The sequence below is a fragment of the Enoplosus armatus genome, chromosome 23 (assembly GCF_043641665.1).
Source record: "Enoplosus armatus isolate fEnoArm2 chromosome 23, fEnoArm2.hap1, whole genome shotgun sequence".
NCBI lineage: Eukaryota > Metazoa > Chordata > Actinopteri > Centrarchiformes > Enoplosidae > Enoplosus > Enoplosus armatus.
This window is the reverse complement of record NC_092202.1, coordinates 7,219,770-7,242,792: the sequence shown is the minus strand read 5'-3', so window position 1 is coordinate 7,242,792 and position 23,023 is coordinate 7,219,770. Positions and strand designations below refer to the sequence as shown.

At 42.6% G+C, this 23,023-nt stretch overlaps 1 protein-coding gene across 1 annotated transcript in view; it reads left to right on the top strand.

Annotated features, from left to right (window-relative positions):
- Positions 1–18,254, top strand: part of LOC139305928 (insulin receptor substrate 1-B) — a 39,088-nt gene extending 20,834 nt beyond the window's left edge. The window contains exon 4 of the mRNA XM_070929876.1: positions 18,230–18,254. Coding sequence (XP_070785977.1) covers positions 18,230–18,237 — 8 coding nt within the window. The 3' untranslated portion in view covers positions 18,238–18,254. The remainder of the gene's footprint in view (positions 1–18,229) is intronic.
- The last annotated feature ends 4,769 nt before the right edge of the window (positions 18,255–23,023 follow it).

The window sequence follows — 23,023 nt, the reverse complement described above, 5'->3', positions numbered from 1 at the left end:
TAATAATAATAATAACGCTGATCAGTTAGCCTTCTCTTCTGGATGGAGATTTTTCCAGCTTTGCAGATTGCGTGCCTGTGTAATATTTACAATCACGTCTCCATATTTGCTTTCTTACTCTTACTATTTGCCTCATTTCGACAGACATCAAAAGGCCTTTTCATAAAGCGTTGTTGACACTCAAACATTGAAGCTGTACACGCCTCGAGCACAGAGAATGGACGAGGAGGATTTCTTTCTGGCTTTTTCTAGAGCAAAACAGGGGAGAGGGGAGATGGATGTTGAGGAGAAAAAGAGGGAAAGAAGACTCCAGTGTTTCTGTGTTGAGGAACATTGAGGACATTGTTGAAAGAAAACTTACTTTGGGAAAATTATCTCCAGAAGCAGCAACTCCTGACACTTATATACACTCATAATGTGTGTTTTTCTGAATGGTGTCTGGTAAAGGACATTTAATTCTCTTGTAATGAAAAATCACTATTAAAAGAGTATAAAAAAGGGAGAAAGTGGAGGTTGAACCTTGTGGCCATGCATGGTTTGAAGTGTGTGTTGTGTGTTTATTGCCGTGGCGATTACTCCCTCTCTTTTCTTGTCTCCCACCCTGATATCACCCACCTGGTTTTGTTTTCTGTCACTCATCTTCCCAAGACCTTGACCAGGATACGCTGCCCACCTCCCACCACAAGCCATTATTTTAAAGCACGCACACGCACACACACACACACACACACACACACACACACACTTTCTTTCTGCTTGGTTTGATTTTGCTGATAGTTGCAGGAAAATGATGTGTGTGTGTGTGTGTGTGTGTGTGTGTGTGTGTGTGTGTGACGTTGACGGCATATTTCACGAGGTCAGGGCGAGAGCTATAGACCTGAGTGGCTTCATTCTTGAGCTCATCACATGAAGCCTGAAGAGGGACAGATCAGCTGATAGGACAAGGTGTGTGTGTGTGTGTGTGTGTGTGTGTGTGTGTGTGTGTGTGTGTGTGTGTTTCTGTGTGTATAATTCCAGTAATTCCACTCAGCCAATGAGGATCAGATCTCGTTTCCAGGCCTGAATGTAACAGACACATCCATCCAACCTACTCCGCAGGTATCACTTACACACTCACGTACACACACATACACACACCTTCCTTATCTATTAATGTTTCATCACTTGCTGTGTTCAAACTAAAAGTTAAACACATATGTACACACTTCCTGTTTATTTGATGATAAGGTGTTCAAGTCTGAAAACCGAGAAACCGGAGTTACTTAGAAGGAATGCAGCGGCCGCAACTCTAAAGATAACGCTGCTGTGAGAGCCCAACACATACTGGATGTTCGAGGCTTTAATCGATTTCAATACTTGAGAGTTTAAGAGTTTAATCTGGGCTCACCTAGTAGAGCGTGTTCCATGTATCAGGGCTGAGTCCTTCCGTTCCCTGTCCCTCTTGACTGTCATTGTCAAATAAAGAAAGAGTTTAATCTCTGATATCTTCTTGGTTATTCCGATTAATTTTCTGTCGATCAATTAATCAATAAATCATAGATGAATGTACGTCAGCTGATGTTAATTTTGTTTTTACATAAACAGATTTTAATATTTAATAGTTGTGACCAAGGAACATACTGAGAGGTACGTTTTACAAAAATATTTTTTAAAATAACACAATTAGTATCAATACCAATTATAAACACAAAAAAGTACAAAACAAATGGAAAAGATCAAAGATTTGAGGTATTAAGGAGTATTTTCTGGAGGCGAACTGGAATAAAATATGTTCTGTGAATCATAAGAAGATTGACAAGCATATGGCAAAATAATATAAATCTGAAATCTTATCTAAGGCTTAAAATGCATAAAAAGTCTTAATTTCTTCATTTGTTTTGTGTTTTTCCAACTATAAATCCCTCAGTTAGACTCTCAATCGAGGTCCTTCTCCTGTTTTGTGTGTGTGTGTGTGTGTGTGTGTGTGTGTGTGTGTGTGTGTGTGTGTGTGTTTCTGACGAGTTACCCGTCCGAGCGAGTGGTAATTAGGTAGTAAAACCTCGGCTAATGGCTCAGTACTCTGGTCATGTTTTGACTGACTAGTGCCTTATTCACATGCATTTGGCACACACACACACACACACACACACACACACATACAAGAACACAGCGGCAGGGGAATGAATTGTATTGGCAGCTTGGTCAGTCAACGAGGCGCCGCCGGACAGACTAAGTGTGTGTGTGTGTGTGTGTGTGTGTGTGTGTGTACCATTTAGCCATTGAACTTCTCATTGGATGTGAAGTAATCAAGTGTTTGATTACCTCACCTGTGCGTGCCTGCTTTTTAATTCAGAGCTCTGTAGTTACATTAAAACGTCTCTATTTGTGTGGTTTACACACATGCATGAAAACACACACACACACTCTCACACACACACACACACACACACAAGCCTCAAGGCTGTGCTGCTCTTAATAGGAAAAGCTGAGACAGATCATCCAAGCCAATCACCTTTCAGGAAGCAGGGATCAGCCAAAAGCTCCTCAACTAAGGGCCAAGTAACCTTCACTGACCTGGCTCTGGTCTGCAACACACACACACACACACACACACACACACACACACACACACCTCCTGTCTCTTTTGTCAATACTGTTTTTTTGCTCGTTCTGTTTTGAACAAAGCCCCTCTGCCTCTCTCTACTCCACTCTCCAAACTCTCTTCCTGTCTTTTCTCTTTCTCTCAGTGGACTTTTTGTTTTCTCTTTTCTTTGCTATTTTCACACCAGACTTCTTTTTTTCTTTCTCATAATCATGTTCTACAGATTAAGGAGCTTTCAGCTGGTGGGGCGTGTGAGAGCCGTGTTTGTGCTTGAATGAATGAATGAATGAATGAATGAAAGCACCTCTTGTAGGGTTGCTGTGGATCAGATATGATCCACAGTGCGTGATTTCATTTAGAGAGATCACAGGAAAGATACCGTACAGGGCATGTTATGCCTTCACCACCCAAGTTAAGGTGAGGCATCTGATGCAGCAGTTTCTGTTTGTGTGAATGTGTGAATGTCGCTCTCATTACTACATTGCATAATACTTTAATAGTTTGTGTGCATATCTGTGTACGCGTTTCATAGTTTGAATGCTTGATTTATTGCTCTGTCAATTTGTATATTAGTTTAATTTTCTTGTTGAGATTTGAGATTGTTGATATTCCAAAGAAATAGTCCCGCACATAACCCCCCCCCCCTCATAAAACCACAACCTGGTCTTACACTTCAGTTTAACGTTAAACAAACAAGATATAACATGTGACATTTTGAGGTGCTGGTCGACGGATATTTTAGTCAGGCTAGCTGTTTCTCCGTTGCCTGTCTTTATGCTAAGCTAAGCTAACAGTCTCCTGGTTCCAGCTTCATATTTAACGGACAGACGTGAGAGTGATTATTCTCATTTAAAGTTCGCCAATGTGTCAAAACAATCTTATTATTACTCAATTCATTGATTAGCTGATCAACAGAAAGCAAAACGACAATTCTGATTAGCTTTTAATCTTTTAAGGCATTTATAAAGCAACAGCACTAAGTCATGCCAGCAGCTCTGTGAGGCTGGAGCTTTGAGCTAAATGCTAACGTCAGCATGCTGAAAATGCCAAACACACTCTGTTTCCAGCTTCTCAGATGTGAGGTTTTGCTGCTTTTCTCTGTTTTGTATGATTTTAAATTGAATATTCTGGTAAACAAGCAAATTTGAAAACATCTCATAAGGTTCTGGAAAATTGTGACGGGCATTTTGTTTTACTGTTTTCTAACCTCCAAGTGATTGAAAACATGAACTGATGGTATTAATGGCTTTTTTTAGCCCTTCGTTTTTTTTCAGGTTACATTGGCATGAACTTCCTTCACTGTATGTACTGTATCTGATGTGTGTGCGTCTGTATATGTGCATGCCTCTCGTGTGTGTGTGTGTGTGTGTGTGTGTGTGTGTGTGTGTGTGTGTGTTCACTTGGCAGTGTGCCAGCTCCCTGTTCGAGCATGATCCTGGCTACAGAGCGCTGATTGTGCGCTGTGGTATGGGATGTATGCCGGGCTCGGAGAGAGTATCGGGCGCTGCCTGAAAGAGCGGAGCAGCCACCCACCAACCGACTGGGGTTACTGAGGGCATATGAGGAGGAGGTGGAGGAGGGGGTGTTTCCCTCCTTTCACACACACACACACACACACACTCCTCCTTATTTGTTCGCTCACACTCTCTCCCAGGAAAACATTTGAGCTTCTCTTTTTTGCTTTATTTGAGTTTTTTTTGTGTGTGCCGTTTTCAGCGTTCTTCTCACTCTGTGTTTGTTTCCCGGCCTCTTTTTTCTCCTTCACCCATATAAATTTCTTTTCCCCCCAGTCTGCTCCATCTCAGGTGATTGTCTTGATGTCAACACCGCCACAGTGTTTCTCCCCATGTCTCCACCATGATCTGTGGGTGTCTGACTGTGTGTGTGTGTCTCGCTGGATTCGGGGCCATGGCGTCGCTCAGCTGCTACTTGTCTAACTGGGTTTGTCTGTAAAGAGCTTAGCACCGGTGGGCATTGGAGAGCACTAAGCTGATTACCGTCTACTAACGAGCCACTTCTCACATGGAGGCCGTGTATGTGTGTGTGTGCGCTTCTGTCTGGCTACAATATTGTTTGTTTATGTGGCTGCGTGCGGTGTCAGTACATGTTTGTGCGTGTGTGTTGCATCTTGAGCTGTGCTAAGGCCGGATGGATCAGGTGGACGAGGTTCAGGAGGTGACAGGAGGTCAGAGTTGATTTCGGGGTCAGCTGAAGTGCTGACGGTGAGAACCGAGGGGGTCAAGTTATTCTCAGAGGAGCTGCCCTGAAATTGGGCATTGCCTTGATTTGACTGGCCTGTTCGAATTGTGGCCAATTAAGCCATTTTACACCAGACAACTGTTTTTGAATGACTCCTGGCCTGATTATTTTATTCAAAAATCTTTTCATCATTTGTTTGGAACACAGTAAATACAGTCACAAAATACCGTAACCGAATCTTTCAAGTTGAACTCAAAGTTGCCAGTTCGGGCCGACTTACTGGTGTTATTATTATAGTATTATTAGTATAATAATCGTGGCCTCCACCCAATTTCTCTACAGCCCAGCGCACAGCAGAGCAGCCAAACTCCCCACACTAAACTCCCTCAACAGCCTACATGTCGAGTTTCACGTTTTACCTACAAGACGCACTTTTTAGTGCCTTTGTTTCGTATTGTGTACGAATAACTGTATCTATGAATAACTATAGAAATGACCAGTTTAGCTTACAGTGAGTAAGATATTACAATTAATACATCAGTCAAACCCTGAAAGGCCCTGCACAAGTGAAAACACCTTTGTTGGTGGACCATGGCTGAGTTAAACATTACTCAGTCTTAAAAGAATAATTATCATGACATTCAAAGTGGTGTTATACATCATTCAGTGACAAACAGCTACATACTGTCGTTTTCCACTTATGGTCATAATGGCAAACTCACGTCTAGCAATATAAGTATTAGCATAATGACACAGTGCTAACCCCAAAATAGTATTGCTGTGTTAACAGCTCTGCTGAACATTAGCTTCAGTGTTAGCAATTCATAACTTTTAAGGTTTGGGTTTAAGTTTAAAACAATGATATGATGCCATTTTTGGTCATTTACACTCAACAACTAACAAGCTAGCTGCTTATAGCTTCTGAAAATGAAATGATGTGTTTGTGAAGACCCACCACCCCACACTTTATCTTTTCAGCTATCAAAGTGAGACCCTGTGTTGTTTGCACCACTACAGATTTTGAGGAGAGTAACTTATACACAGACAGAGCAGCAACCAGACTTGACTTTATTCTACTATTGATTAATGTTGATGAGCTACAGGTGATTACCTTTGCCAGTGACAGTTTGTAGTTTCAGCTCGCAGAATTCACTCTTTAGTCTCTATAGCTTATTTAGAGGACAGTAAAAAATGTTATTATAACATATAGCAACAGGAATGCTGACCAAACCTATGACAAAAGCCATATTTTGAAACAGCTGACTTTCTACGTAAAAGTGTCTAACGTAAAACCAGAAGTAGCTTGCTTGCAGATGTTCATAATTACCTGTCATGGTGTTAGAAGGTCAGACAAGTCAAAGGTTTTGAGTTTATGACGGCAATAACCAGTAGTCAACATGCAGAAAAAAGTATAAGCAGGAGGTGAAAATGCAAATTGAACTGTTTTTATTTGTAGTTTTAGACAACTGATCCTGCAGCATGGGGCTTGGAGAACTTTCTGTAAAGTAGAAAGTAGTGTTTCAAATTAGAAACATAAAACTGAGGATCATGGGACCAGTGGGGCCATGTTTTAACTTCATACCGATTGCTCAACTCTGACTGCCTGGAGGGAAACTATAGGCTAAACACACACAGCTTATATTTCAGTTACCTAATCCTGGCACATCGACCAGGGTCCACGTTCTCTGCAGCTCTCGTCAATGTGTAAGGAAGCCAAATTGACAAAGAGTCAAGAATTTCAGAAAAAAACTACAGAACATTTTCCAATCTTGACACGTAGATTTACCCCCCCCCCCCCCCCCCGACTGTCCCCCTCACCCACACAAACACACACTTCCTCTAACCATCCACATGCAAATGTGAACAAAACTCAACATACAGCCCCCATGCCCGAACACTTTCCACAGTCGAGATCATTGAAAACTTCTATAAGGTGATTGAGAGAGAGAACAAACAGTCCCTCAACCCGCCTTATGTAACTCATCAGTGCAGATCGAATGAAGGAACAGTGATGTTTGCTCACCGCTGCCATTATTGGCCTGAGAACGGTCGTTAACCTTTAGAGTGCTGTCTCACCTCCACGTCACCTCGGCGTCAGCACCGTAACCAGGCCTCGGTATTAGAACTAACAGCTTCCTGCGCTTTGCAGGGTTTTCTTCATTAAATTGCCCAATTTGCTGTCGGGCACAGCGTGTGTGTGTGTGTGTGTGTGTGTGTGTGTGTATAGAGTCCTTTATGTATAAGCACATGGGCTTTCTGACTGGAAATGGTTTTTGGGATTAAGTAGATTTCTTGCATTAGGAGACAAGTGTGTATCCTGTAGTACTGAACCATTAGCCCATTGAATCAATAGATGATTGACAGGAATTATGTCTTTTGGCTTTTTATAGACTAAATAATTACAGGTATTTTACTAAAAAAACATTTAACACCACAAAACAATACAGTTCGCTAATGACATGCCCTTTCCTTTGGAAGTAAAGCTAGGTTACTATTGTAGGTAGTTAGCCACATTTGTAGCTTACATTAAAGCAGACAAACACAATTAACTTTAATTCATTCCTTACACCTTTGCTTGTGTTTTGGGTTTCGGTGACACTAAAAACACCTCCCTCCAAACCCTTTAAAGGCCTAGCATCACTCTTGTTCGAGACCCATGCACACCGTTTACACCCAGTTATGGTTGTTAAGGTATTGTACAGGTTCAGCATACCGTCAACTGACGATTAAAATGATTGTTTGTCTGTTTTGTTACATTGGTTGTTGTTTAGATATGCATGAAAACGAATAACCCTTTGTGGGCTTAAATCCTAAATCTGTATTTCCCCAGAATCTTATCAGTGGTTCATCTCACAGTTGTTTTAATCTTGCTCACTGATTTTGGCAGGAATGACAGCTATTAAATTTAATGGCCCATATATGTCTATGTAGAACAGACAACTTCATACTTCAAAACAAACAAAAGGAATGTACAAGATAGGTAAATACCAATAAGAGCAACATATAAAGCCTCTTAAGCCATCGTCTCTGGTTGTATTTAATCAATATTGAGGCCAAACTTCCATCAACTTCCAGGTGTTGGCAAAGAAAATACATTTGAATTTGGATTCAGCAGCTACGCCAAGCATTGCCAGTCATCATGTTCATCAGGATTTATTTTTCTTGCCACTCGAGCGACAGGCACCGTGTGCCAAATTTAAATGATGTGGAAAACCACACCCGTCCACACAAACTGGCACCGTCTTGTTTGAAGAGCGTGAATGTGTGCACAAATGCTCATATTTCTCTACACATGCATTTAAATGAGCGTCATCAACCCGTTTCAGGTGTGTTTGCGAGTCTGTGTGTGTGCTGCTGGCTGTGTGTCTACGTGTGATGTCCGTGAGTACATCTTAAATGTTTGTTTCTTTTTCTGGAAACTTGATGTTCTGTTTCTGTTGCCCAGACAGAGAACGTCTCTGGAATCTACAATTATGCCCCCACGCTTCACCTCTCCACAGCCGTTAACACAATGTTCTCCGCTGCAGGCGTCACAGCACCTAACCAGGGCATTAAAAGCCTCGAATCGGCTGGAGGAGAGGAAATGAAATGTGCACTCTCCTGTTTACTTATTAGTCCTACGTGGTCAAGAACAAACAAGTAGAAATTGCATGTGGAGGGATGATTGAGGGGGTGGGACACTCTATATATCTGTGCATGCACACTCTAGTGTTTACTGTTTGTGTTCATGCTGAATTTAATTTGCCATTAATGAAGTTGTTTGTATTCATGACCAGTTGTCATCCAGGGGAAAGAAACGTGACAAGAGTTCGTGTTTGCACGTGTTCCCCCGTCGTACGCGACCGTGTTGATGATGTTTGTAGGTGTGAGCGCACGGTCGTCATCAGCAGCGCGTCCGAGCGACAGCGTGTTCCCTTCCGCTGTGAGCTGATGATGGTGCAGCTTTTAGGAGTCCAGCAGTATCTGAATATGAATCATCACCTCCTGTTCAAAACAACACATGTGCGCACACACACACACACACACACACACACACACACACACAGGTAGTGATCGACCGTGCGTCACCATGCAGCTCATTTACATGACGTGGGGACTTCATGTCCACAGGGATCTAACTTGACACACGTGTAAGAGAGTGAAAAATACCACGTTGTTGTACATGAGCACTTTGCATGATGTGAGTGTGTGTTCGCCTGCTGTGTGTGTGTGTGTGTGTGTGTGTGTGTGTGTGTGTGTGTGTGTGTGTGTGTGTGTGTGTGTGTGTGTGTGTGTGTGTGTGTGTGTGCGCGTGTGTGTCTCCAGTCCTAAGCTGTAGTAATGTGCTTGTGCAGCTATGACCCAAGCCAGCTACCACTGTCGCCTCGCTGCCCAGCTCTACTCCACACACACACACACACACACACACACACACACACACACACACACACACACACACACTAATTTCCCAACGGCTTGCGGTCAGTTGACTCATACATTACGCACACGACCAGCGTGTTCTGTTATTGTGCCATCTGACACTTGCATCAGTGTCTCCATTTAAGTCGCTTTAACTGCTGCTCTTTTTTGTCTGACGTCCGTCTCCATTCAGGTCCCACTTTGTCAGGACATACCAGTGGTTTTGCATGTTCAGTCACATACACTTTACATCACATTTCAGGCATCCATTGGTTTCCATTTCCAATCAAGAGGAAAATCTATTACCAGACACCCGTGTTGTGTAATCCTCAAGCCTGCAGGAATCACGTTATCTTTGCAGGTTAGTGGAGTTGAACTACATTACTACTAATGCAAGTTTGATCAAAAACTGATGCAGACTTGATGTTCATGGTGGATTATACAACTCAAGCAAGAGTGTGTCATTTGAGTTTCTTACTGTATAGAGATGAATGGAAACCAATGGCTGCCGCAAACTGGAGGAAAACTGCATCCAAACATCAAAAGCTGTACAGCATATGTTTGAAAAATGTCAAGTATAAGTATACATCATTTCATCAAAATTAGCAAAAAAAGAAGCTTGTATTGTCCTCCAGTGACATTTTTTTTCCTTTTGGCTCTATACTCCTGCATGTTGGGTCTAAAATGAAACGACTATGTTGTCTGGGGGGACTTTCAGATTTAATTTTAGGGTGTTTACATCCATATTGGTTGACCAGTATGTGTGTAGCCCTGTCATTTTCCTGTTTTTAAAAAAATGGCCCAAAAACGACTACGACTCCTACTTTCACTGTTCTCCATATAAGCCTATAAACCCTTAAAGCTGCATTAATTGATTTATTTTGGCCACAGGGGGCAGAAAAACTCCAAAACAAACTATCAGACACACAGACCTGACATATTATCACTTGCTGTTAGCATTCATAGCTTCTTTTAGCTCTGCTCTAGCTCTGTGGGTTCATCCAGCTTTCACAAATATTGATTAGTGTCGATTTAAAGGTGGAAGAGTGCACCTTGTAGTCATTGTTTCATTTCACATCCAGTCTGCTGGAGTAGAGCCAAAACAACAGAAACTTTGTCATTGTCCAAATACTTGCACTTAAATTGCACCTCTGGTCCAAAAACTCCTGTGTTAACAAGTGCACACTTCAAACTAAATGTACTGAATGTTGTGGACCGAGGAGGGATGGAGCGAGGTGGAGAGTAGAAGGAGAAGACTCTTTTACTTCATTTCTTTTTCCTCCTGTGGAGACGAGAAGGCGAGAAGCGCCGCTTGCCTCCAGAAGGTTCGTAAATAAATATTTGCTGTGCATGTTGGCCAAGTCTGGCTGTCTACCCGCAGTCAGACACACACCGACTCACGCATATAGACACTCACCCACACCTACACTCACATCACACTCCTTGTTCTTCCCCCTTAATTAAGCAACATGTAGTAACTTAATGGGGCCGCTTCTGTAATGTGTGTTTGCGCTGTTGCGGTATGAAAGGGGCAGGGGTGTCTCTATTAATAATTACACAATTGATCTTCAGACTAGAGCAGAGACCAGAGGCTGGCACGTGGACACACACACACACACACACACACACACACACACACACGTACACACACAGGCACTGTGAAACCCAGATTGGCATCAGTTTCTAAACACACGGGATATGATTTCCAAATGCAAACCAGATTCCACATCGTCAGTCCCCCCTCATCGTTTTAATGATCCAGAGGTTTGTCAGCTGTTCTCTGGACCTTCTGACTCAGCAAAACACTCAGACAGTGAAGCAACATGTCAGATTATATGTTATATGTTTAAAAAAAAATGTAGCACCATCAGACCACGGCAAATTCCTTGTAATGTATGTTACTTGGCAATAAACAGTTTCTGATTCTGATTCTGAACATAGGGTGAATCTGGTTTAGTAGGTGAGGGAGGACCACATTTATTATTTATACTCACATACTAGCACACAAAAGAAAACTTTGACTTTGTCTCGTGAAAGACTTTTAAAAAAATCAATTTCATGGACAATTGAGCCAAGTTGCTATCTGTAAAACCAAAACAATGAGCTGACAGACGCTAAATTGCCAAAGAGCTGAAGGAAACTGCAGAGTCGTTGATAAGAGCAACTTCTTTCACGTTACAGTCATTTGATCCATTGTTAATATAAAAATATTGATTAGAGCAGCTTTAAGGTTTTTGTTGTACATGTTTGGAACAGTTTGTTAGACATAAGTTGATTGTTTATATTGATTTCAGCCATATTGCCAGTCTTATTTAGTATTAAACAAGGGGTTACTTTAATGTATTGGTTGGTGTTTTCACGTGTCTCCTGTATGAAAGCTTTCCAAGAGTTAAATTGTTTTACATTTCAATCCTGTAGCAGTTAAACCATCATGTCTACCTCGCCCTGTATTAAGAAACTACTGAACTGAAGACTGACATGTTTATCTTTTCCTCTCGTTTGAACAAAAGGTTTAGCTTCCCTTTAAACTTTCCAAAAGTCTGATAAGGTTCGCGACAATAATGATATGCAAGACAAAGGCATTATCTTACTAACTGTTGTTTGAATTCTGCTCATCTGACATGGCGCCGGGTGAAGCAAGACAGAAAACAAATGTCTCAACAGCAGCTCCGGCGCTCAGCTGGCTTTCTTAAGGATGGTGCAACAGCTTCTTGTGTTTCATTTAGTTTGTCGGCCCACGTCAGAGAGCCAGAGCGAGCTGGCCACTGGCATTCTGGGAAAAGCCTTACTCAGAACTGACGACCCCACCTGCTTATGCTATCACTCTATATATCACTTCAGTCAAGACGCCACCTGTGTGTGTGTGTGTGTGTGTGTGTGTGTGTGTGTGTGTGTGTGTGTGTGTGTGTGTGTGTGTGTGTGTGTGTGTGTGTGTGTGTGTGTGTGTGTGTGTGTGTGTTCAGGAGAGCCACAGTGGTAGAAAGTGGCCAAACTGGTGGAGCGACACTGCACACAGAGACAGAGAGAAATCGGTGGTCTGAGTCAGCAAACAATGTGTGTGTGTGTGTGTGTGTGTGTGTGTGTGTGTGTGTGTGTGTGTGTGTGTGTGAAAAAGAGACAGAGTGAATGAGATAACATTCCCCAAAACCCTTTAGTCGAGTTGGCTTTAGCTCTGCGTGTCCTGTCCAGGGACAGGACGTCCCATGTCAGATTTCAGAACAGTAGCCAGTTTCTGTTACACAAGGACGCCCACGTTTTAAACACTATATTTACAACCATTAAAGGAAGTTTCTGCTCAAACGAGATTCAACTATTATACAAATCCAGTGTGTTTTGAAGAAGTTCACTCTTAAATGAATATATATTTTTTCACCCTCGGGGTGCATATTTGACTTTTGGACCTTCCGTGGAATCATTTGCCTACTAAACACTCATTTTGCTAACATGAGCTATTTGCAGAAATTTAATGGACATTTTATGTTTTTATTGGCACTTTAAAACCAATTACCCTCTTATCTTATGTAGTTTGGTAGAAGGTTAAGAGATTAAGAGGCATTGTCTATTTTGGGCTAAACTGGGATGTGAAAAGTAGGGCTGATTATTTTCATTATCAATTCATTTTCAATTCAATTTCAATTCAATTTTTTTTTATTTATTTATTGTTAAGTCTCCAAGAGTCTACGCTGACATCATCAACAAGTCTCTTGTTTTGTCCGACCAACAGTCCAAAACCCAAAGATATTTAATTCATAATGATATAAAACAGAGAAAAGCAGCAAATCCTCACATTGGAACCAGGGAATATTTGGTGTTTTTGTCTGATAAATGAAAATTAAACACTTATCAAAATAGTTGGCAATTCATTTTCTGGTAATAGACTAATTGTTTCAGCTCTTGTAAAACATGTCACACCTGCAGACAGCATGGAGGCTTGAATTTGCTCTAACTCACTTGCACACCATCCACTTCAAGCTTCAAGGTGCATAGACACACACACACACACACACACACACACACAGTGACCAATGTCGGGTTGAGCTAAATCTCCAGCAGCTTCTCTTTATATTTTTTGAGTCCAACTCTTCTGCCGTTTACAACCTGTTGACAGTCAAGTATGTGAAATCCCACATACTGGATGTTCAGATTTTTGTTCAAGAATGATCTAAAAATACTTGGATGTGAAGCTGCACGTGGGCAGTGAATGTGGTTCTCCCACGAATGTGCGTCCTTTTTTTTTTTGTCCCCCCCCCCTCCTTTTTCCCCCACTCAGCACTGCTGCTCTGCCTCTGTCCGTCTCTTCCTGTCCCCACACATTCCAGCTCCTCTGTGTGCCGTAACACACCCACTCAGTCTCTCCCACTGTGTCGCTGCACAATGAAACCTACCCTGCAGCCTCGTGTCTTTCTTTTCACTTTAATCGTTACGCAATCGTGTCAAAAAATCTGACAACACGGACAGAAATGACCACATTTAAAGAGTTAAAGCTTTTAATGTGTCATGTAAAAATTGCTTTTTGCCTTTTATCAGTCACTCACTTTCTCCACTTTTCTCTTGAGAACACCTTGTTGTAGTTTCTGGTGTGTATGTGTGTGTGAGTATCCTCAGCACACCTGTGTTTTTTCCCCCCTGCAACCGAACACCCCCGCACACACCGTGGTATGCACATATACATTACACACCTGCACACACACCTGGATGATAGCATGTCACGTAGCCATTGTAGCTGCGGCGAGTGTGATTGACAGCAGCAGAGTTAAAGGCGGGACTGTGTGTGTGTGTGTGTGTAAAAGTGCAATAAGCACACACAACACTCGTCTTTCAACCTCACACATGCTCTCCTCTGCCAACTGCATAGTGTGATAATGTATGGAAATTTACAGCCAGACATAAAGGTAAATGTGCTGCGTTCACTGTTCTCATTATGAGGGGTGTTTTTAGAACAATAAAAAGCTTCCAGTCAGACGATTTATTGGTGGTATTAAGGGATTGTTGTCTAGTTATCGCCTTAATTTTCTGTAAAAGACAACATTATTAAAGTGATGGCGTTCATGTCCTGAAAATCATGTCAGTCCAGCCTGGTGGGCAGCACTGAAACACCTCCTTCCTCTGATGTTCTGTTGTGTCCAGCCTTGCCGATGATAGATGCTCGCCCACTAGCCAGATCTTCTTGTGTTTATTCCAAACAAACTGCTGCAACTGAACATAAAAGGCTTCCTCTGTCCCGGAAGACTTTTCCCCCAGAAAGACGTGTCTGCTCCTGCGGCCTGTTTACGGCAGCAAATGTAAAAAAAAAAAAGAAAAAGTAAACGTTTTTATTAACTTGTCAAGCTCTAGTCTTCCACCGACCAATTAGTGTCTTTGTTTTGAGCTTGTCCGACCAATGGAAGAGCAGGAAGTGGGGGCAAACCAAAGACCACGCGTGTTCACAACCTCTACAGGGTCATGCATGAGGATTGAAATGGAAGTATTTTGAATTCTTTTGGGTAAAATGCGACAGTTTGGAACATGATGTGTTGCACGTGGACCGCAGAGAAGCGGATTAGGCTGCATGGGTCGTTTTACAAGTTTCGATGGATGTTTTGATACTTTTGTTTCACCGTGAAACTGGGTCAATGCAACCCATTGTGACTGTTGTGGATCCAAACTGACTACAGCTGCCGCCCCTCCATGAAGAAACAATTTTCAAAGTCTTTACAACCACCTTTGAAGCCCACAGGAGGGCAAGTGTTTGATACTCACAGATAGATTTTTGGGTGGAGTATCACTTTAACCTAATTGTCATCCACAGTCATGCCAGATTCATGACTAACAAATATGTGCTGTGAAATTAGACACATATCATGTGGTCACAGCGCGAACATTATATCTTCATAACTGACAGACTTTCTGGCGTCATTGGAAGAAATTAAATGAGATGACACAGGAGCGATCCTGCTGCTGCAGTCCGCCAGTGTTCGTTCCTTGTACCTGCAGCTGTCTTGACGCTGAATCCCGGCTCATGTTGCGCTGTTGTACAGGATAGATGATTTAATGGAATCAAGTATAATAACAGCACTGGAGGATTACAAGAGCTAAAGTCGCTGGCACACAGTATTGCTGCCATTGTGGAAAAAACGATTGGCATTTTTACATCCTTATAATGATGTAATTCCTTAATGATTTCCAGGAGAAAGTTCTTCCCTGACCGTGTAGGTCAAAGGTCGGTGTTGGCTACAGAGCTGCTCCCTTGGAGCTGATAGCAGTTTGCACAAAGACATCTCTGCAGGTTGGATGCTTGCTGAACCTGAGTCCTGTGGTTGAAGAGAAATCTCTCAAAACACACAATTTTATTTCTTGCCTGAATGCAAAGCACAAATTGACGCATCCAAGGAGTAGCACATTTACGAAAGATGCGATATAGCAATGAACACCATGGGGATTTCCAGTGATTCTCAGTGATTTTCAATGATTTTTTCCAGCTTCTCTTCTTCATTCATTGGAACCATATGATGGAGTCTAATACCTCTGGTGTAGGTCTGCCCACTTTCCTTTAAAATAAAATATGATTTAACTCAAACTGACTGAGTGACCAAGTGCACTCTGTGACTCACATCACGTTGCTGAGACCAGCTCTGTGTCTTGTGGGAGCCGGGGCGGCATGAAAATGACAGACTGACACACTCGATTTACGACCAGAGAACAGGGTGGCTTTCAATTTTAGGCAGCCCTCGATTGAGACATCACATAGACCCAGACTCTCCTAATTACACACACACACACACACACACACACACACACACACACACACACACACAGGCGTCTAGAGAACAGTTATTGGCTAGACACGGACTGCGGAGGCAGATAGCCTTGTCTAACCTCTTGATTTAAACAGTCTGGCAGAGGAAGGGGAAGAGAAGCACACATATAGTCACACAGTCGCTACCACGGTCATTATTACATCGATCTGCCCGCAGATGGAGAAACGATGGAAGGAAATGAATGAGATCAATAGACAAACCGCCAAGGGAGGGTCAGACTGATAGAAGAGGAGGCTCAGGGAAAATAAGAAGGCAATATCTGATTAGAGTGGAAACATTTCCTGTGTAGTTGCATGTGAGTTGCGGAGAGTTGCTTAGCATGTTCCTCCTGTATAATTTCCCACGTCTGTGTTTTGGGGAAAGGTCATCATTAAGTGAATGTCATCCGCATAATTATAGTATCTTCCTCTGTGTTCCTCTCTCTGTGTGTGTGTGTGTGTGTGTGTGTGTGTGTGTGTGTGTGTGTGGTTTTCATGTGAGTTTGCATGCGTGTGTCCATGGCAGTGCACCAGTGCGTGTCCTGCCTGTCTCCTCCGGTCCCTTTGGTTGGCTGGCTTGATTGTTTGTGTTGCTGTTTTCGAGCTGGCTGCCTGAATGAGGGAGCCGCTCCGTTCTGCTTTAGGCCGTCATGGCTTGGGCCGGCTGGCGGGCACCGTCTGTGCTGAGGAGGGGGGGGGGGACTAAATATAGCTCACTGCACCAGGAAGAAGACAAACTGGAGAGAGAGAGAGGGAGGGAGGGGCGTAAATATAGAGTACCCTCGTGCAATTAGAGAGTCAAGCGCTGCTGGGAAATTTTAGGGGAAGAGACACAGGGAACTCTCTCTCAGCCTGTTCTCTTTACTAGCTTTGTGCATTTGTTATTTTGGCAGACGGCAGCCTGAGTGCCTTTGGTGTGAGTCATCACATCTGACAGAAAGTAACCCAGTTTAAAGGGCACTGACTAATCTTTATAGTAGTCATGATCCTGCTTTTATTGCAAACTCTAACTCTAATTGTCATTGTAACATACATGACATGACCTTTTTATATGTGTGACAAAGCCATTATATGTACTCGCACTCAACAATGCCCTAATCTCAATAGCTGCATTAGATTGTCATTGATTTAAGATACACACTATGTGATAAAGCGTATCAGACTGGGTAAGATAAATACAATCAAGGGTGAACATGTGGTAGAAGTTGTCAAACTAGATGAGAGACGTCGAAAAAAACGTCTAAATAGTGTTTTTGACAGGGCGCCGTGAAGCTGTGTCAGTTGTCCTCCACTATGACACACTACATGGTGTGAAACGAACAATTGTTGGCTCCCAACACTCATTTTTGTTCCATTATCTGTAAATATTGTTTAGTTTGATTATCTGTTGGCAGACGTATCCCAGAATGCAATCTAGGACCACTATTTTCAATTGACGACCAAAGATTTCACAATCAACTTTCTTTGCCCAAAATAGCACAGTTCATAGGGGCCTTAAAGGCTGGATAAAAATTGTTGATGCTGGCTCCCCAACTCCAGCGATGAAAGGGTGTGGGCGGAGGGGGTTTCAGACATCCATTTTTGAAAGATTTCACCAGGTCACCCCCAAATCACACAGTGTGTACGGGCCTTAAAGCAAGCAGATGGCTTCTTGACGCCATGTGGTTCTTCTGCTCTCGTGACTCTGGAGCAGAATTATCATTAATTCTGCGTTTCTGCTTGATCCAATCAACTGTGCAAACAAGGCCAGGAAAGATTCACACATGTGGGTGAGACTCAGATCTTTTGAATTACTACAGTAATGACATTTTCCTGACGATACACACCGGTGTGCTCACATGTCCAATGTGAGGAGCTGAAATTGTCAGAACAGCCTGGCGTGATTTCTGGATCTCTGTTCTTCCTCTTGCTGGCACACACACACACACACACACACACACACACACTCTCTTGACTCTGTGCCTGCAGCAGTAGGTGTCCTCACTTTCTCCTTCCCCGTTGTTCCCTTTATCACTTTCTTCCTGTCTGAATCTGAGTCTTTTTCCAGTTTATTTGTGTATTGTCTATTCCTGTTGTTCGTTTTCGGGTCACTGTGTTCCCGCACGATAAGCAGACACTGATATCTAACATTACATATTATAATTAACCTGATAAGCGAGAGACGCTGTATATACATGTCATAATATTTATTTCTTCTTCATATCTGGGTTATTGTTTATTCTTCGTCTAACCAAACCATTTCCTCTTTCTCTGTGTGTGTCTCTTTTTTCCTCCAGAGTGCTGATGTCAGTGTGTCGTCCTTGGGGGAAACAATCTGGTACCACTCAGAGAGCTTCAAAGCTCCGCCTGCTCCTTCTGTGACAACCAATCACATTGAGACAGCAGCTGGATCGGACACGCCCCTGAAGCACTTTGATAGAGACTGTTGGAAAACTTTTTCTTTTTTTTTTCCGCTTTCATCTTGTTGGTTGTGGAAACCAACGGGAATGTGTGCCAAATGACATTCTTGAAAAGCCATTTGCTGCTCTCATTCCTTGAGTGAAAGCCAATCAGAGAAGGGTACAAAAAAATGGAGATCGGAGAGAAAAACTCTAATCGTTAAAAGAGTATAATGGTGGCTGACTATTTAGTGTATGAAAAAGAAAATAAATAGAATTATATGTCAGCTCAAAAAGTGCCTCGTTTTCAGATTGTAGCCATTTTACAAAGAACTTCAGAATTTAGCCTCGACTAACTGAAGCTTTGGGGTGTTTTTTTGTCGTGTTTTTTGTGCTTGATTTGATGTAGTTACAAAAAATAATGCAGCAGAAGATATAGATAAAGTGGGTCGCACTGGTGTGAGCTTTTGCTGCATTCATGTCATATGGGATGAATGGTATAAATGAGTGTTTACAACTTGCAAGCGACAGTTTTATGATTACAGAGTTGGTTGTGTGAGGCCATCCATATGTATTTGGATTACAGGTGCTTCTGTGTCATTGAGCATCAATTTAGAGTTTAACGTTCATGTTTTACGACTTGGATGTTGACATGAACAGTATTTACAAGTCGGAAACTGGGACTCCCCATAAATCCGATATGACATGAATGCAGCACTTTCGCTAACATTCATAATGATAATGGTACTAGCACTCTGCTGGCATTCCTGTCTACTGTGAGAAATATTAGCATAGCTGCTGTTAGCATTCTGCTCAGTCTAACTTGCGCTGCTTCTTTTTCTGTCAGTCCTCTCTTTTTTAACAGAGCCATACACCTAAAGTATTAAACACGCAGGCTTGAAACAAAAGGCACTTGTAGCAGGTGATACAGTAGCCTCGCTAGTTAGCTAAAGCCAGCTAGGTCAGATTAAGATATTAGCATCATGCCAGGACATAAATTCACCGTCCTGCTGACTACAGCTCAGGGTGAGACCCCTGTTATAGAGCCAAGCAATCCCATTAGTGCTATTAGCTCAAGACACTTATGTTCCACTTAATCGCCTTCGTCTCAGGATGCTAAATAACATACGGTACAAACAGTAGAGGACAGAGACCCTATCAATAGCCATGCTAATGCTAGCTTTGTAGCGGTCAGCACACTGCTTTTAGCATCGGAAAGGGGGTCAGTTCTTATTTCAATTCTGTCAGTCTGAAATAATAAATGAAATTGCTCATTTGTTTTCAGTTATTTTATACACTATGGTACCAAACGTTTTAATGAAAACGATTTTACACTTTAAAACTTTAAACAGGTTGAATTGAAAGTGCTGTGACCCTAACTCCCTCTTTAAAGCTCTTTGTTTCCGTCTCCCTCCTTTCTGTCTTTCGCTTGGCTCTTACTTTAATCTCCGCTATGCATCAGCACTTAAGTGCCTGTCTGTCCTTTTTATCCGTCTGTCTCTCTGCCCCCGTCTTAGCAGCTAGCACTAATAGGGCTACCCTAGCAGAATATATCAACTCTATTTTTGTGTCTATTTTTGTCTCTTTTTGGCTGTACGGTTCTCATAAAATAACATGTTCATGTTTGTTCGGTGTATCAGATGACTTGACTGACAGCCATGACCCTAATCGGAGGAGTTTTGGACTGTTTTCTCTTTGCCGGTAATGGAGGACTTAATTGTCGCAGGGCCGCCAGTGCCAAAACACAACAACTACAAAATAAAAGACTAAGCTCCGACAGCACCTCAAGAAGCAACCTTCAGCTCTCAAGTCTGGACGTATTGCTTTGTTTTGTTTTAAAAATGTAACCTTTTATGTTCCACCGTTGTTTTCTTTTGCAGCGGAGGGGGTGTAAGAACTGTGACATATCTCACCTCGCAGTCTGCTGATGATGTGACTCTTGGAGATAAAGGTCATTGTGAAGACTTGCGTATGCTTTAACCTTGAATTTGCCTACGACTTTGACCGGAGGATTAAAAAGAAATGCATGACAAGAAAGAAAAAGGTCACCACGGAAAAAACAACAACAAAAACCTAATGTCTAAATACATGTGCATCTATGTAGCTCCAATTTGTACTCATGTGTTTGCCTGCCTGCCTTGGGAGAGTTCATGAACTTTCTCATCCTGGTCACATGACTGTCGGGGAAGCCTAGTGCATAACAATGCAGCTTTATTATGAGCAGATTGGGATCTGTAGTTGGAAATGCCTCTAATAGTGGTTACTAATGCAGAAGTGGGGGAAAAAAAGAAAACAATTGGACTTCATACCAGATTCAGCACACAAATCCATGCTTTCATGCAGGCGTGCGGGCAAACACATGAGGATTAGTTGAAATGTTTCTAATGTCTTTTGGAGATGTTCTCGTATTGAAACTCAGCAGTTTTCAGCAAAACACAAAAGCTCGAAGGTTCTTGTAGTTTAGAAAGAAAGAAAGCGCACAAACAGGCTCGCTTACATTATCATCCTGCCATATGGAGCCCCATTTGAGCTCTGAGCATCTCGTGAACTTTTCAATGAACGTTTTTTTTCTTTACTTCGTCAAACTGCCTGCAGTCTGGAAAACCGTTCCCCCGGCTGCCCGTGGCGAAGCGCTCGATGGTCACAGCCACATATGAATAAAGTTCTTTTGGGAAAGCTCAGATGAACGGGGTTTGAGAGTTTAAGTGGCTGTATGATTTAATTCATTGCGTTGTTAGAGGGGTTCATACAATGTGCAGGAAAGTGCTGCTTCTGTTCTAAATTGTTTTATCTCTTCCTCCTGTTCCCATGAGTGATGGCACTCAATGGGAATATTGTGAGGTTTGCCATTGATGTAGACTGTTTTACTTCTGTTGCTTGAGAAAAAAAAAAAAATCATGACTAAAAGGAAAAAAAAAAAGTCAAACAACAAAAGGACTTGTGGTTTCTTTTGTTTCTGTGTCTGGCTGCAAAGTTTCCTTTTTGAGTGATGTAATGGGGATAATTGTTAAAAAAGCGACGGGCTTAAGACAGAAAAACAACAGCGCTACTGATCTTACAGGGGAGAGGAAGAAGAAGGAGGAGAAGAGGAGCGGAGCGGAAGATGCTGCAATTTACGGGCTGAGGCAAGTGTGAACATCTGCATGAAATGCCACCGACGCAGGCGGCCTCATGCCCCTCACACACTCGGAAAGGCTTGCGACCACAGCGCAGATGTCACACTGTTATGTGGAAAAGAAAACAGCCTGATTGTTATCCGCAAAAGCCTTTTTAGCTGCGTTAGTCACATTCACCACTCCCATTGATAAGATCATTTGCACTCCAAGTTGGCGGGTTGCCAGCGGAGTTAATCACTCGTCTTACTGGTAATTTGACCGACATGGTGTTTGCCGCGTGAGCTCAAAGACCTCCCTCTCCGTCTTATTTGATGCTGCCCTCTCACTCAACGCTCTGTCTAATTAAATAAGCTTTTTTTTTTTAGGCATGCTAAATCTGCGCTTCCCCCTCTTCTCATTGTTAACATGTATGGGATCTTGTATCATCCTCGTCCACAGATGGCCAAGTAACTCAATCCAAGCCGGGTGTGATTGTGCGCTGACTGAGACACCGTAGGAATTAATAGAAATGAGAACACACACACACACACACACACACTTCCCTCACTGAGTAAAAATAAGGTTAGAGTTGACAATGAAAAGCTTGGTAGCACCTGTGTGGAAGAAGAAGAAGAAGAAGAAGCCCCCACACCTGAAGGGTTACTGAAACCTACAGTCTTTATGGTTCATGTTCCCTCAACTTTTGTTCACTTACATCTTAAACAAAGTGAGTCCTGAGGGGATTTTGAGCCCTACTTCAGATTTGCTTCAGCAGAGACAGTCCCCTCTTCCCATAATGCACTTGCACAAGCAGTGCTCCTGATTCAGTGGCTGACTTCTACCATTATTAGCAAGAATGTTCCTCATGACTGTTCCTTTTTTTTTCTAAAGAAAGTGAAGGTTTTTATGAATGAATGAAATCACCCGTAGGCAAATGGAAAAGCACTAAAATCCACCACAGTTGCAGTTAAAGCTTTCATTCTTTTTGATGCGAGAAGTCTGACAAACTCATCTGACCCACACTCTCATTCCCAGCGAAGGTTTGTGTGGACAAACAAGAGCAAGACAGAAAAGGGGAGAATGGAGGAGCAGAGGCGGGCGAATGGGCACAGCTGCCATCTGGTTGTCGTGGCGACGGGCAGCAACAAAGCCTGCCATCGGCCGTGGTGGCAACATCTCCAGTGAGCGAGAGAGAGGAGGAGGAGGAGGGATGCTGGGTGGGAGCCAAGGCAAGAGGACACTGAGTTCAATCGCAGAGAGGTGCGCTGGATAGACGCCAACAGGTGGGCCTGTTGTGTCTGAGCGGGCGGGTGTATCATCTCCTCATTGTGAGTGTGTGATACTGTATCTTTGTGTGTAAACACACTTACATGCACCTATTGGCACACAGCAGCAGAAATAGACTCGATAACCTCACTAGTTTAAACACTGCAGGGTGGATACAGGAATAGGTGCACACTCTCTGGTGAATTAATCCACATTTACAAAAAGCACATTTAGTGGCTGTTCTGGAGCTTTTGATATCACAGGATCTTCATCAGTGGATGGAGTTTGTGTAGTTGTTTTAAGTCAACATGGCTGTGAGGTTCTTAAAGTG